The sequence below is a fragment of the Diabrotica undecimpunctata genome, chromosome 2, assembly GCF_040954645.1.
Source record: "Diabrotica undecimpunctata isolate CICGRU chromosome 2, icDiaUnde3, whole genome shotgun sequence".
Classification (NCBI taxonomy): domain Eukaryota; kingdom Metazoa; phylum Arthropoda; class Insecta; order Coleoptera; family Chrysomelidae; genus Diabrotica; species Diabrotica undecimpunctata.
This window is the reverse complement of record NC_092804.1, coordinates 143,352,650-143,367,263: the sequence shown is the minus strand read 5'-3', so window position 1 is coordinate 143,367,263 and position 14,614 is coordinate 143,352,650. Positions and strand designations below refer to the sequence as shown.

Here is a 14,614-nt window from a genome sequence, read left to right as displayed (position 1 = left end):
ACTGTGCTCGATATATGCCTTTTATCTGATCAAAGTTCATTTATTCGAGCATTCAACCTTATATTTATAATTTGAAGTGTTGTAAGGTTACCTTTTGTCGTTTTCTACTAGTAGACTCCCTCTATAACGAGAACTGAAATGGCAGACTAATTACCTCGTTATAAGCGGATCTCGTTATATCCAACAACAATAATACTGTGCATACATATGAATATGTAGTTTTCTAAAACATTAACTTTCTATAGTGAAGCCATTCGGAGCAATATAAGATGCTAATAAATATTGTTTGAATGGCGTTTTTGAAAAAAAGTTGTTTACTTTTATTGCCAATGATATACGTTAAAACAAAAAATCTGTATTCTGTAAATCTGTATAAAGCGTATTTTCAAGAATAACATAAACTACTGCGTCTGCAATAGGAAGAAGTGTGTCATTTTTGACTGCTTTAAATTGTCCAGTATTCTATCTATCATATTTTCTAAAGATGTGAAACAGTTTTATGCTTCTTCATTTGCGTTTTTTCTTTGGATAAAGTTTCTGACAACCTTTAAAACACTTTCCATATCTTGTCTATTAGGACCTATATTATTAGGTGTGAATGGTCAACCCCCTACAATGACACTTGTGAATCATAAATTGTAAATTTCCGACTAAAAATCATAAATTGTAAGAAGTTTATTGCGGACGGCAGTTAAAAAGGGTATTTATTTATAGCTACGGTCGGGCCAAAACGTAAAAAAACACAGTTTTTCAATCTTATTTTCTCTCGTTATAAGTAAATAACCTCGCTATAGAGAGTTATAGTTCAATAGAAATTTCACGTTACACCTAATGTACCTCGTTATAAGCGAAAACTCGTAATAACCGTGTTCGTTAGAGAGAGAGTATACTGTATATAAATATCAAAACCCGTTTCTTTCATAATTTTGGTAAAAATGTTAGGGGTTTTTCGTACTTCCAAGATTTAATCGGTCTTGAGGTAGGTAAGGCTATATGATGAACTTGTTCATTCAAAAATGGTACAAAATTATTGTTAAGTTACTTCTTAACACATTATCTAATATTGCTCATGTTTTACATGTCAAGAAACAATTCTTTTTAGAAACACATTTTTTTTATTAGAAACTTCATAATTTGCGCTTCCTAATTCATATAAAACAGTTACACATCTGAATATTGCACTTAAATTTAAAACCCAAATGACCATAGAACAGAATCATTCTATTAATAATAATCTTTAATGGTTATTAAATTGGATAATGCGAAGACGTAAATGTGGGATAGGTCCTTTAAAAACAAAATCACAACAGAAACTAGCTTAAGCCGGTTTTACCAGGTCAAATAAAAGGCAAAAGGTCTTTTTAATTATGCCAACATCTGAATGAGTACTATATAAAGTCAGATTAGTATTTTATCAAAAAATATATCAATATATATATATATATATATATATATATATATATATATATATATATATATATATATATATATAGTAAAAAAAGACAAATACTTGTGACTCGTTTGGAAAAAATATATAAATGTTTTGGATGGGTTGGAGTCAATAAAAGGGGCTATTGGTTAACTATTTATTATCATGAGCTGCTAAAAAATATCTTACAAAGTTGAACTAGAAAGAAAAAAAATTTTGTCTTATATAAAATAACGAGTCACGAGTACTTCTTTTTTCTTACTCTTGTAGAAAAATATGGGTTTTTTCGATGACATCCGAAACGATTATGGGCAATCCACAGTCAGAATTCTGAAGGAGTGGACTAGAATTACCATCAAACTTGCTGCTTTACACAATCAGAAGACAGAGAAACATTTATTAGATAAGAACATTTTTATAATAATATTTTTTGAAATATGTTAGCAGCAATTTTATTAACCAAACTAATTTTATTTGGTGAGTTAACAAAAACTTTTTTCTTTCTAGGTCAACTTTGTAAGATATTTTGTATTTTTTAGCAGCTCTTTATAATAATTGTAAACACAATTGAAAGCTAGAGATAAAAAATAGTTAACCAATACCCCTTTTATTGACTCCAACCCATCCAAAACATATATATATATATATATATATATATATATATATATATATATATATATATATATATATATATATATATATATATATATATGTATTACTAAGTTCTCGGGAAGAACCGCGTTGAGAATTTAATACTCGACGTTTCGGCGCCCGTTTTAGAATGGTTTCGTTGGAGTGCGGGGTCTTAATCTGCATACTCCCTCACTCACTGAGGTCTCAATCTGCCTACTCCTCAGTATCAGAATGTTTTACAGATATAGAATGTTCGCAAATACGGTTGTGGATTCGTCGGTTTGTCTGTCCTATATATGTACGTGGGTAACTGGAACAAGGTGTCTCGTAGAGACCAAGGTCTTCATTGGGAATTTGGTCTGCGAAATTAGTATGCGAAACCGGTCGTCTAACGTAGAATAAAGTTATAAACGTGAGTAAGTCTATTAATTATTTCTTTTAACAAAATTGAAATGGACTCTCATGTGCAACACATACATCGCCATCGTTTGTATTAATGTGTGTTTATACATAAGTATTTTATCGTAGATTGACTGGGTAAAATGTCTTTCCAATAGCTAATACAATATTTTATACCTGATAGGTCCTGACCTCCTCTCTTTTCTTTTTAACAGAGGTATAAAATTATATTCTTGTTATTGTATAATTTTTGTATGATAAGATTATTTTCTACGGGCTTTGTTTAGATTAATTTAATTTTCACAATTTTCTTTAGCTTTTTCGTGATCTTTAGTAGGCATTATCATAAGCAAAGGTGGTTATTGGATTATGTACTAATAATCCAGGAATGTCATAAGTATGTAACAAATACAGCAATACTTTCTATCACTCTCCCATATGACACACCTGCATTGATTTTTTTAAATTTCGAATAAATTTCTTCATGAGTAACGCTTAAAGCTCTATTCGCAATGTGTGATGTCAATAATGTTGTGTATTTTCTGAACAAAAAATTTTGCTTAATTTACAAAAACTTCATTCAAAACTTGGGCCTCGTCAAAGAATACAGCGGCGTGAACTTTTTAGAAAAAGAAGTAATTTTTAGAAGTATTTAGATGGCAATGAAGTGTTCTATATTAGGTATAAAGCCTTAGAAGCAGATAACAAATAATAAGAAAATAAGGCAATGTACTCCCATCACATTTCACATTAATGAAATAATAACACAAAATTGTGACGTCCATGTCTATTCTTTTTAAAATATTACGTAACTAATTATTTAATTAAATATAATTACTAGAAACATTAGAGTATAATTATGTTACGAATTCACCGAGCACTTTTTTGTAATTTACATATCGCAAAATCTCGTAGCAACCGTTTAATTACAATAATTGTATTTCGATCTTTGTTCGAAGTAAAATTCATTTAATTGATGAGAATTTGTTTAATATCCGTTTCAGTTTTCTAGGATGTCTTATTTATTAAACAAAACTTGACGTAGGAACTATTATAAATTAAAAACTCGTAATGTTCTTTTCCCATTACATTTCTGAAGAGAACTACTTACATATAGTTATTGCTAAAACTATTAAATCAAGTTATTTTAACCGAGGATTCCCTAGTTTAAAAATTTCTCAGAAATGTTTGATAAAATACGATGGAGTAAAAATGTAGTGAAAAATAAAGAATCACGGTAGATGAAATAGAAATTTGGTAGAAGAAGATAAATTAGATGTAAGGCATATAAATACATGATAAAATAAATGGACATATTGATGAAGAAGAAAGATTTTAAGTGGAGGACATATATATTAACCATCATAAATCCTATAATAGCTATCTCAAAAATAAATATATTTTTGAAACAAATTCAACCATTCTTTAGAAAATAACATTAAGCAAAAACGGGACTCGTTAAAAAACATTAGAACACCCATTGCTGAACTGTCCAGTCTCTGTGATCATTGGTAAATTTCATTCTGTTACCATAATGAGCTGCTTTTAATTTAGGGCATACTACTGGCTTATAAGAACGTAAACCACTCTCATGCAGGACTCTTCTTACAGTTGGTGCAGATACATTAGTTCCTTGTTTAAAGAGCGTTAATGCAAAAATCATCAGGCTGATCTCTGCTTCTTTTTTTGCCTGATCCTGGTCTTTTAGTGAATTCTCTAGTTTGGCAATACCTCTAACGGGCATCATGGATGGTCCTTTTGGTAATACTTAAATAATTTGCAATATAACATATCCTATGACCATCTTCATGTAATGCCACAATTTTTGCATTATTTTCGGGAGCCATACTAATACGATTTGAAAACAATAATGAGCAGTGATCTGAATTTATCCCAATAAACGTGAAACTTATCTTAGTGCAATAAAAAATGCAAAAATTTGTTGCTAGTAAACAAGATAAACTATGATTTTTTTTTCAAAATGTCAAAAATTTTGTTTTTATGTTATAAATGAACGTTTTTTATTATTAATCTTTACTTCATCCCCATTAAAACCTTTATACACTGACAAAATTAGAAAAACATACAAAATGCAAGTGTCGAAATTTTTGTGACCAGGAGTGTATTTATGCTTTACTTTTTTTGATTATTATGTAGAAGTTTTTTATGAATATTGATTTTAATATGTGCTTATGAGAATTTTCTGCCTCACATCACATTCACGTACAGTCAGTTTTCACGTAGGTACAGTCCAGTTCTCCTTAGCCAAAATTATTTTTCTTTAACGCGTTTCTTAAATTCTTTGTACTGATATCTAAGGGACAATCTTTCGAAGTCAGTCACTCACAAAATCCTTACTACCAGTCAATCAAGCAAAACTCCCCACTGTGATTTATTAATAAAAGTTCACCTCTTTGCAACGACCTACAATTTCCGCTTTCGTACACAACAGATCTTTCACATCTCCAGCATATGTCCAACAAAATAGTTAAGTTATTTTGTTAGTTTAATATTTAATATAGCTTGTCCAAATTTAGTTAAATATAATTAATTTAATTTTTTATTTTCTAGTGTAATGTAAATAATAGTTTGTTTTTCTAAAATATAATATAATTAAATAAACGACCCACTGATATTATTCTGTAAATGATTTCTTGCGTCATCTTATCAAACACCGGTTTTTAGGTCAAAGTTTTTACCAAATCCCTATCTGAAAATCAAAACCAGTGTTCCCAACCCTGGAGAGAGGGTTTATTGTGCCAGAGCCATTAATTTCTGGTTAAATTGAAAAAATCACAGTAGATGAGAAAAAATAATCGTTAAATTCAATTTTATCGCATTAAATAATGGATAAGCTTTATTAATTGTTTTTATGAAACTATTGACTTGAAAGTTCAATTTAAAATCATTGGATTATTGAAAATGTGATTACTGACTCGTGATTGGTTTAGATAAAGGGGTGTGTAACATTCGCATTTTAAATGTCTTCTTCTTCTTTCTTCCTCTATATAAGCAATGCTGCTCGTTCATTGGTGGATTAATACCTTTATGGATGTTTGTCACTCCTATGGATGAGCGGTCGTCCGCTTCTTTTTCCGCCTGGTGACTTATCCCTTGCTATTTTGACTACAGGGGTCTCCCCCATTATGCTTATGTGGTTATTTCATTATTTTTTTCTATTTAGTATCCACTCGTTTATACACTGTACGTTACATTTTCTTCTAATGTCTTCACTTCTCTTTCGATCTCTCAGCGTATTTCCTGTAATTCTTCTCAGTACTCTCATCTCTGCCGTTTCCAGTAGCCTTTGCGTTGTGGCTGTGTCGGATCTTGTTTCTGAGGCATATGTCATTATTGGTCTTACACTGGCTTTATAAATTCTTGACTTAATCTCAGTGTTAATAATACAACTTATTAAATTTGAAATGTTTATAGTATCAAAACTTCGGAGTTTAGAGGTATTAAAGTTTATGCCTATTTTCTAATCACAACTATTTGAGCTGTTAACGAAGCAGAACAGACTTTGCATTTAGATTTATAAATATTATTACGATCTCCAGTTAACCATTGTCTAAAGTCAGCTTCATTTTACAGTGCTTTCGAATTTTTTGTGCTGTTTTAGTATTGAGGCAACTTTTCTTTTCGGTGGAGTGTTTCATCAGCTGGTGGTTCACTCATATTTTGATCAGTCAAACACGAGATCTTCCATTAACTATAATTTTATTATCTTTAGTTGAATCTTAACATAGGTATTTTCCAAATAAATATTAAATCACTCTTACGAACAAAATCTGACACTGTAAATTGTTGAATTTATACAATTCCACAATTTCAGCGACGTCGTTATTTCAATATTTTTTTTGGGATTAAATTATTTTATTAGAAATTAATTCCATGGTAAAAATATTGTTTATGAAAATTATAGTAGATTTAAGGATTATTGTAAAGGCATGATAGTACGTAGTAAAAAGAATTTAATTATAGTATGTCTACTATAATTATAGTATTGTTGCTAACACTGATCGAATCGCCAAGAAGAGAGTTTACTTTGTAATTGTAGTGTATTTTAAAAAATGTCACATATTTTCAACAGAAGTGCGATAAAATGCCCTACTGACGTATTTCTTTTTTCCAGATGAATCACAGATCATCGCAGAGTGTAAGATACACTCAAGTTGGTTGGGTGTGCTTAGCAATTGGATTGTTCCTTCAAATAGTATCCGGCAATCTGGTGAATAGGTCGCCGAATCTTCTTAATCATCATCGTATTACGAAAAGATCCTTCTATGATTTACAGTGCAAAGGAGTCTACGATAAAAGTATATTCGCAAGATTAGACAGAATTTGTGAAGATTGCTACAATCTTTTTAGGGAGCCTTCAATATATTCTCTTTGCAGGTAAGATTTTGGATCACTGTTAATAATAATAAAGCTAACCTCTTATTTTAATAGTTAACTATTTTTTTCCACTTGATGTGATATGAAGATAGGTAGAAATAATCTTTAGTATATTATTTAAAGAGTATAATAAACTCCGGAAAAAAGTGAACTTATAAAAGATAAATTATACAGTGAATTGTAACAAAAATAGTTTAACCGTTTAGCAAAATTGTCAATGTAATATAATGCTAATTTTTAAAAATTGTAAAATTGTACATGCCTGTGTGATGCGCTGTGATAAAGATGAAAGTGGTGGCTTGTAATATATTCTCCTATTCAGCAAGTATAACTGCTTCAGGTTTCTTAAGAATATTATAGAAGCAGCTCAGCGGTGTCTAACTGCCGATTTATCTGTATCCTGCAGATGCTGTATACGATTCAGATCTCTCGATCGCCATTCTATAACCTGAATATTTACTTTGTCACGGTAGCTCATTCCTTGTAGGATAATGTTTGATCGAGCGTTATCTAACATAAATAAGAAGTTGTCGCCAATAAATTATCAAAAAGCGTAACTGGCTCTTCTGCAAATTACAAATTCTTGATACAAAAATTTGAATTCAGATTTTTCATACAAAAATTTGCGACACAGCTGTGGTTAGATACCAACCTCAACTCCTCATAGGCATCAAAATAAATTGCTTAGCAGAATATCAGAGTACTATTAAATTATCACCCAATGGAAAAGTGGTCAGGTCTATGTTGTAGTCTTCTTCAAACACACTATTATATTATAACACCACAACTTAGTTTACATAAGGCCTAGCAATACATAGTCTATCTACTGTATTTTCCCTGGAGATCAGTAATGCAATAGGTCTTTAACTGTTTTCTAGTCTTATAATTCGTCTATTCCTATATATTTGGATGATGGATCAGAAATGTCTATATCATAAACTTGTGTTAGAGCTCTACCTAACTCAGAACGGAAAATTAAAGAGAGTTCTCTTGTGCGTCACTGTGACTGCCAAAAAACTTACATCGGTCAAACTGGTAGAACTTTCAACAAACGTACGACAGAACATTAAAGGGCTTTCAATAATATAAAAACAGATTTTACGTACTCACTTCACCTTATAGATCATATTCATTCTTTTAATGACGAATTTCAAATTCTTCACATTCAAAATAAAGGCCTCAAGCTATTTTTATTAGAATCTATGAAAATTAACAAATTAAAAATGCAGACATAATTCTAAATGACCAACTTGAGATAAACAGTTCTGCCTTCCTCAACTTATTCAGTTAAAGACTATAAAAGTGTAAACTCATACCAAAAATAGATCACTTGAGAAAGACACTGTGTGAAAACAGCTGTAATGATAATAAATTACAATAAATTTTCTGGAAGTGTTGAAAACAAGAGTTTTCAGTGTTTTATTGTTGTATTGAAAAATAACGAGATTCCTATAAATTTGAAAACAATGTTGTATAACACGTGCACAAGCACATAGAACACAATTGTGTTTTTCCTATTACTAGGATTGCAGATGTTTAGAAGCAATGACGTTTAGCTGGACACGTGGCAAAACGATCTGAAAATAAATTGGCTTGTAAAGAGACTAAGACAGATGAGACAGGCCTATAAAAGATCATATCAGAACAACATCAAGATACAATGGACATGCCAAGTATATGAATGACATCAATGGCGGAACTTTGGTGAGACCTATGCCCATTAGTGGATGAAAATGGTTGATAAGAAAGAAAAGAAGTAAAAGAAACACGTGATGCGCTAATTTTGTAAGGAAGTTAACAATTTTTATTAAGAATAATGTCTAAGGGAAGATTGTTCGAACCCTATTCAAAATTTGATTGTAATTTACAATCAAATACGTCACATCAGCTGTCAAAATTATTAAAAATTGCTTGTTATTATTATTGATTTGTAAATAAAAACATGAAATTAACATCAGAAAGAGTTTAATTATAATCCACAAGGAAACAAAGTTCCTGTATTTGGCTGTATACCATATATTAAAAAATTTTGAATAAAATCCTTTATAAAAAGGTATATAAAAAACCCAGTTGGGCTATGTTGAATTGACAAACCGTTTTCGGAATAAATATTCCATCATCAGTGTCCTAAAATAGTATTTAACCAATTAATTAAAAAGAACATGAAATAATTTAAGTTTTGACTAAGGTTAATGTAAAAATGTGGTTAATACTTACTAGTTAATACATGGATGTAGCCACTAAATATGTGGGTAAAAACCCTTTAAAAATTATTAAATAAAATTTGGTTTACATTATGTCTAATTTACAGTTAAGTTACAGTTAACTTTAACATCTTAACTGTAAATTAGACATAATGTAAACCAAATTTTATTTAATAATTTTTAAAGGGTTTTTACCCACATATTTAGTGGCTACATCCATGTATTAACTAGTAAGTATTAACCACATTTTTACATTAACCTTAGTCAAAACTTAAATTATTTCATGTTCTTTTTAATTAAGTGGTTAAATACTATTTTAGGACACTGATGATGGAATATTTATTCCGAAAACGTTTTGTCAATTCAACATAGCCCAACTGGGTTTTTTATATACCTTTTTATAAAGGATTTTATTCAAAATAGTTTAATTATGGTTTATTTTAAATTAAAACGTAAAATAATAAAATTGAATAAAATAAATCAGTCAACATAACCTCAAAATGTGACGTATTTGATTTTAATTAAATATTTGATTACAATCAAGTTTTGATTAGCGTTCGAACAATCGGCCCTAAGGGTCATAACTTGTAAATTATAATTATTGTTATGATTATGTTAGTTGATTATATAGTAGCCCATTTTTGCAGTTTTACCTTTTATATCTGTTTAGTTGATATAAGTAAAGCCATTGTATTCTAAAATTAATTTTTTATATAAACTGTTTTTTATAAATCACAAGAGACATAAAGTGAGGCCGAGGTATAATTTTCATTAGGGACATAAACTACCCTAATATAAAATTCCCTATGATTTATTTAACGTTGGTGATCTCAATTTCGACATGCAAAATTTACCTTAGCCTTCACTTTGTAGTCAGGTCGAGAGAAAATGACTGCTTATAAGTTGTTGGTCAACCTTGTCTCATGAACGTTCCTTCAAATTTATACGGAAGTAACAGACATATTTAGATCTGTACCTACAGCAAGTTATTTATAGACCGTGGGTGTGGAGCCACAAGAAATTGTAGGTTCGGATATTTTTGCATAATTAAGAAAAATAATAAATTGACCGAATTAACTTTTATTACATTTAAAAATACAAATACGTGTACGTGTAACTTATATACTGGGTAATGCAACATTACACATTATTGTAATTGTATAAAAAGAATAAATTGACCAAATTATCTTTTATTGCATTTAAAAGTACAAATACGTGTAGAATATAATATACTGGGTAATGCAGTAGTACCCATTAATGTAATTGTATAAAAAAATTAATTGGTCGAATTAACACTCATTGCATTTAAAAATACAACTATATGTATCATAAAGGGTGTCCCAAAATTCACACAATATTTTAATTCCTTCATTTGTGCAATAAAATGCTGGCAACAAAAAAAACAAAAACGTTTGACAGCTGACAGTTTAGGCTTAGTAAAAATGATACATTACACGAGAAAACAATGCGCTTTCATTGTTGAACAATATTTTAAATATAATGAAAGTTTGACAGCCATAGTTAGAAAATTTCGTACAAAGTATGGTCGGAATATTAATTTCACTGTGAAGAAGGTAATTGAAATATTCAGGAAAACTACACTGGTCGTCCTAAAACAAACCGCTTAAATGTCAAGTTAATGTCGAATCAGTGCTTAAGAGTGTTGGTGAAAGTCCTGGAACATCAGTTCGGCGTCGTGGACAAGAATTGCAAATTTCAAGAAGCTCTCTACAGCGTATACTTACTGAAGATCTGTACCTCCATGCTTTCAAAGTTCAATTGAAACCACAAATGAAGCCTAATGACCATGTACAGAGAAGCGAGTTCGTTCGAAAATCAACAAATGGATGCTATTTTTTTGATAAAAAGTCATCCTAAGCGATGAAGTACATGTTCACCTAGTTTGTTTTATTATTCGTCAATATTACCGCATTTGGGGTCCTGAGAAGACACATGTGACTTTTGAATGCATCCACAACGTAGCACGGTTTGGTGTGGATTTTGGGTAGGAGAAATCATTGGACTATATTTCTTGAAAATTAGGCTGGTCAAGCAGTGACTGTTACTGGCGCTCGATATCGCAACATGATAACAGAGTTCCTTATGTCTAAATTGGATGATATCGACGTGGACAACATGCGGTTCCAACAAGACGGTGCCACTTGGCATACAGCCCGTGAAACAATACAAATACTGCATGTAAAACTTTTCCTGGTCGTGTACTCTCTAGTTTCGGTGATCAGAATTGACCTCGTAGATTGTGTGATTTAATACCTTCTGTGTGATTTAACATCATCTTTTTATGGGATTATTTAAAGTTGAAAATATATACAAACAAGCCTACAACCACCCGTGCATTGAAGGGGCAAATATAACGCTGTATCGTTGTAATGTATAATGTGCCATTTGTGGAGGGCATTTGCCTGATGTGTTATTCCATGCATAGCCCTACCCTACGTACTTTGTGATTCAATCAAAGCAATACAATATAAAGAAAAAAATATTGTTTTCTATTCATTGCAACCTTGCGTAAATTTTGTAATACATAGTAACATGAATATGTCCAAATATGCACAAAAATAGATGAAAAAAAAAATGTTTAAATTTAGCAGTATTTATTAGTTTTAGCAGCATTTTTAAATAACCTAAATTCTTACTAATGTATTTTTACTAATGTACTAGTGTTCAAACTAAAATTCTGTGACACTTTTAGTTATTCAATAGTGTTCAATAGATTTAATTCTTTTGTAATTTTCTACATACTACATAAACTTATACCAGCTGCCATCGCATCTCTTTCCAGAAACTTTTTTTAAGTCCTTTGTAAGATTATTTTCTATAGCTTCTCGTAGTATGAAAATAATAAGATTATCCATTATTCCTTATTTGTTTAAAAAACACTTTTCGAGTTAATTTTATTTTTTAGAAACCCTTCTTATTATACATTTTTTTAACACGGTATTTCTACCCACAGCACAACAATAATAGATATGATGGAAGGCAATCGTAAATACGTATTTCTGACTATTTGTGTGTGTATGAAGGATACCAAATAGGAGAAAAACAACTTAAAATAATTTGCTATGCATACGATGCAATACTGCTCTCAAAATGAAGATAATTTACAACGTATGCTGCACCAATTTAATATAACCGCCACAAAATTTAACATGTTAATTTCCCCAAAAAAGACAAAATGCATGGTTACAACAGCAAATTTACTAAGATGTAAATTGGAGCTGGAAGGTCAGAAGTGAAAGATCAAGTGAATAGAGCAAACAGAGTCGTAGGTTGCCTGAATGAAGCAATATGGAGAAATAAAAATATCGGCAAACAAATGAAAGACAGGATTTACAAAACATTACGTCATCAGACGAATAACAACAAACGCGGTAGAAACACGACCTGACACAGAAAGGACAAAAAGATATTAGAAACAGCAGAGATTAAACAAAACTTAGAAAAATTGATAGTAAAATACTATGGGACAGAGCTAGAAGTACAGTTATACGACGTAAATGCAAGGTAAGGAATATCAAGGACTGGGTAAGAAATAGAAGAGTAGAATGGAACGATCGTATAAGCCGAATGCTCTTATTTTTCCCATTACTACATACGCAGCTGAAACATGGACTCTCCAAAAAATCGATAGGAGTAAGATCTAAACCTTCGAAATATGGGTATATAGAAAAATTCTATGCGTGTTCTGGACAGAACATAGAACCAACCTGGTAATTCTGGAAAAACTTTACTTTTACTTCGGCCACATAGCTAGAAGAACGACGACCATGGAACTATTGGTAGTACAAAGAAAGGTAAAGGGCCGAAGACCAAAAGGAAGATCTTTAATACGATAAGCAAACCAAATGAAGACTCTGGTGGGAAAATTCCTACATGAAGCATATGGCACAGAATTGTAGCCAATGGAGACTGAAAGCTAATAATATTTAGAGTATCACCATGCCCTGACAAAGGTTCAAGGAATTAGGAGAGGAGAGAGAGAGAGAGAAAGAGAGAGAGAGAGCGAGAGTTAACAATCGCCATCTCTAATGCTGTGGCTAATTTTAACGTATCTTTATGTCTTGGATTAACCCACATGTACATTAAAATTACCTCCTAATAAGACTCTTTGCTCTGATGGTTTAGAAAGCTCCCAATTTATTAAAGAAAGCTTGTCTTTCATTATTTCCTCTTTGCCAAGTACAAGTTTCATTCCTAGTGCTATTCGCTATATACAAAATTTGTATCCTTCACTCAATTCTTTTTCCCTTTTTCTTTGCATTTCGTCCTTTCAATGAAAGCAATTTGGACTCTCCTCCTTTTAATAGCATCTACCTACTCCACACTGTTATAAGATTAAAAAACCCCATCCTGAGCCTCTCCTTTTCTAGCCTGTAAGGGTTTTTGTCATGGAATAGTCCCAATTATGAAATCCTGTTTGCTTCCGGAATATTTTGGGATGTCATTAGGGATTCCATTATTTCAGTATAATTTTTGTAATTTGGGAGAATATGTTTTCATTATTATGGCCTGAAATATTGGATTCAAGACGTTAAAATATTTTATTACTGTAATAGTCTTAAATATATATATCTTACAATACATATTGTTCTTTATCGATTTTGTCTTAATTTCTACAATATTTTGAATCTTTTAAACTTAATCTTTTAACCTTAGCGAATTTCGAATTTAAAATTGTCAAAATTTCATCATACTTAAATCACATTTGCCAGCTTTGTTGTCTACGCTAAAACATACACGTATACACATCAGATCATCCATCGTGTGAATGACCCTATATAAAATCTCAACAGCAATGTCTCATCTTCAGCCGCCTAAACGTAACAGGAAATACCTCGGACTTCTTCTGGTGAAATTGCTATATAAAACTTTTAAGAAATTCGCAGAAATGATTAACAGATCTTACTGGTATTTATTTAATTTATTTTCTCTCTGTCATTTTACATTGCAATGTAAATTGTTTAAATTTAATTATTTCATTAATAAATTATGAGGTATTTAAGAATTTTTAAACTTCAGTGCGGAACATCGTTTTCACTTATCAATTTAGCTGGCTGTAAATATAGATTTTACTAGATCCTTTTAGGGGTTAAAACCCTTTAGGGGTTACCCCTACAGTGATAGTTTCAACTAAATATTATATACATTATTATTTAATATATAAATCTTTTTCTATATAATCATATAATTTGATTAATTTGAATTTTTGAGTTATTTTTTTGTTAAAAAAATAAAAATTACATCAACTATTAACGATCTACTACTGGTAGTTTAGAAATTATCCAATTTTTGTTTTGAATTATGCGATATTTTTAACAAAACCATTTGGCATTACAACAGACTATTGTCTTATTTTCTAGTTTTGTAGAACGATTTAGTAGAGGATCTTATATAACAAAGATCTTCACCGATTTTTTTAATGGATAAAAATTATTTGATATATGTAGTTAAATAGGTTAAAAATTATAAAAAACAAAGGGTGCCCGATATAATTTTGTCCAGACTATAATTAATTATTAATTAGAAAATG

At 30.6% G+C, this 14,614-nt stretch overlaps 1 protein-coding gene across 2 annotated transcripts in view; it reads left to right on the top strand.

Moving 5' to 3' along the window:
• ITP (ion transport peptide) overlaps positions 1-14,614 on the top strand; it is a 242,546-nt gene that overhangs the window by 207,831 nt on the left and 20,101 nt on the right. For both annotated transcript variants that reach the window (XM_072523617.1, XM_072523616.1), the window contains exon 2: positions 6,597-6,859. In XM_072523617.1, the coding sequence (XP_072379718.1) occupies positions 6,597-6,859 (263 nt within the window). The remainder of the gene's footprint in view (positions 1-6,596; positions 6,860-14,614) is intronic.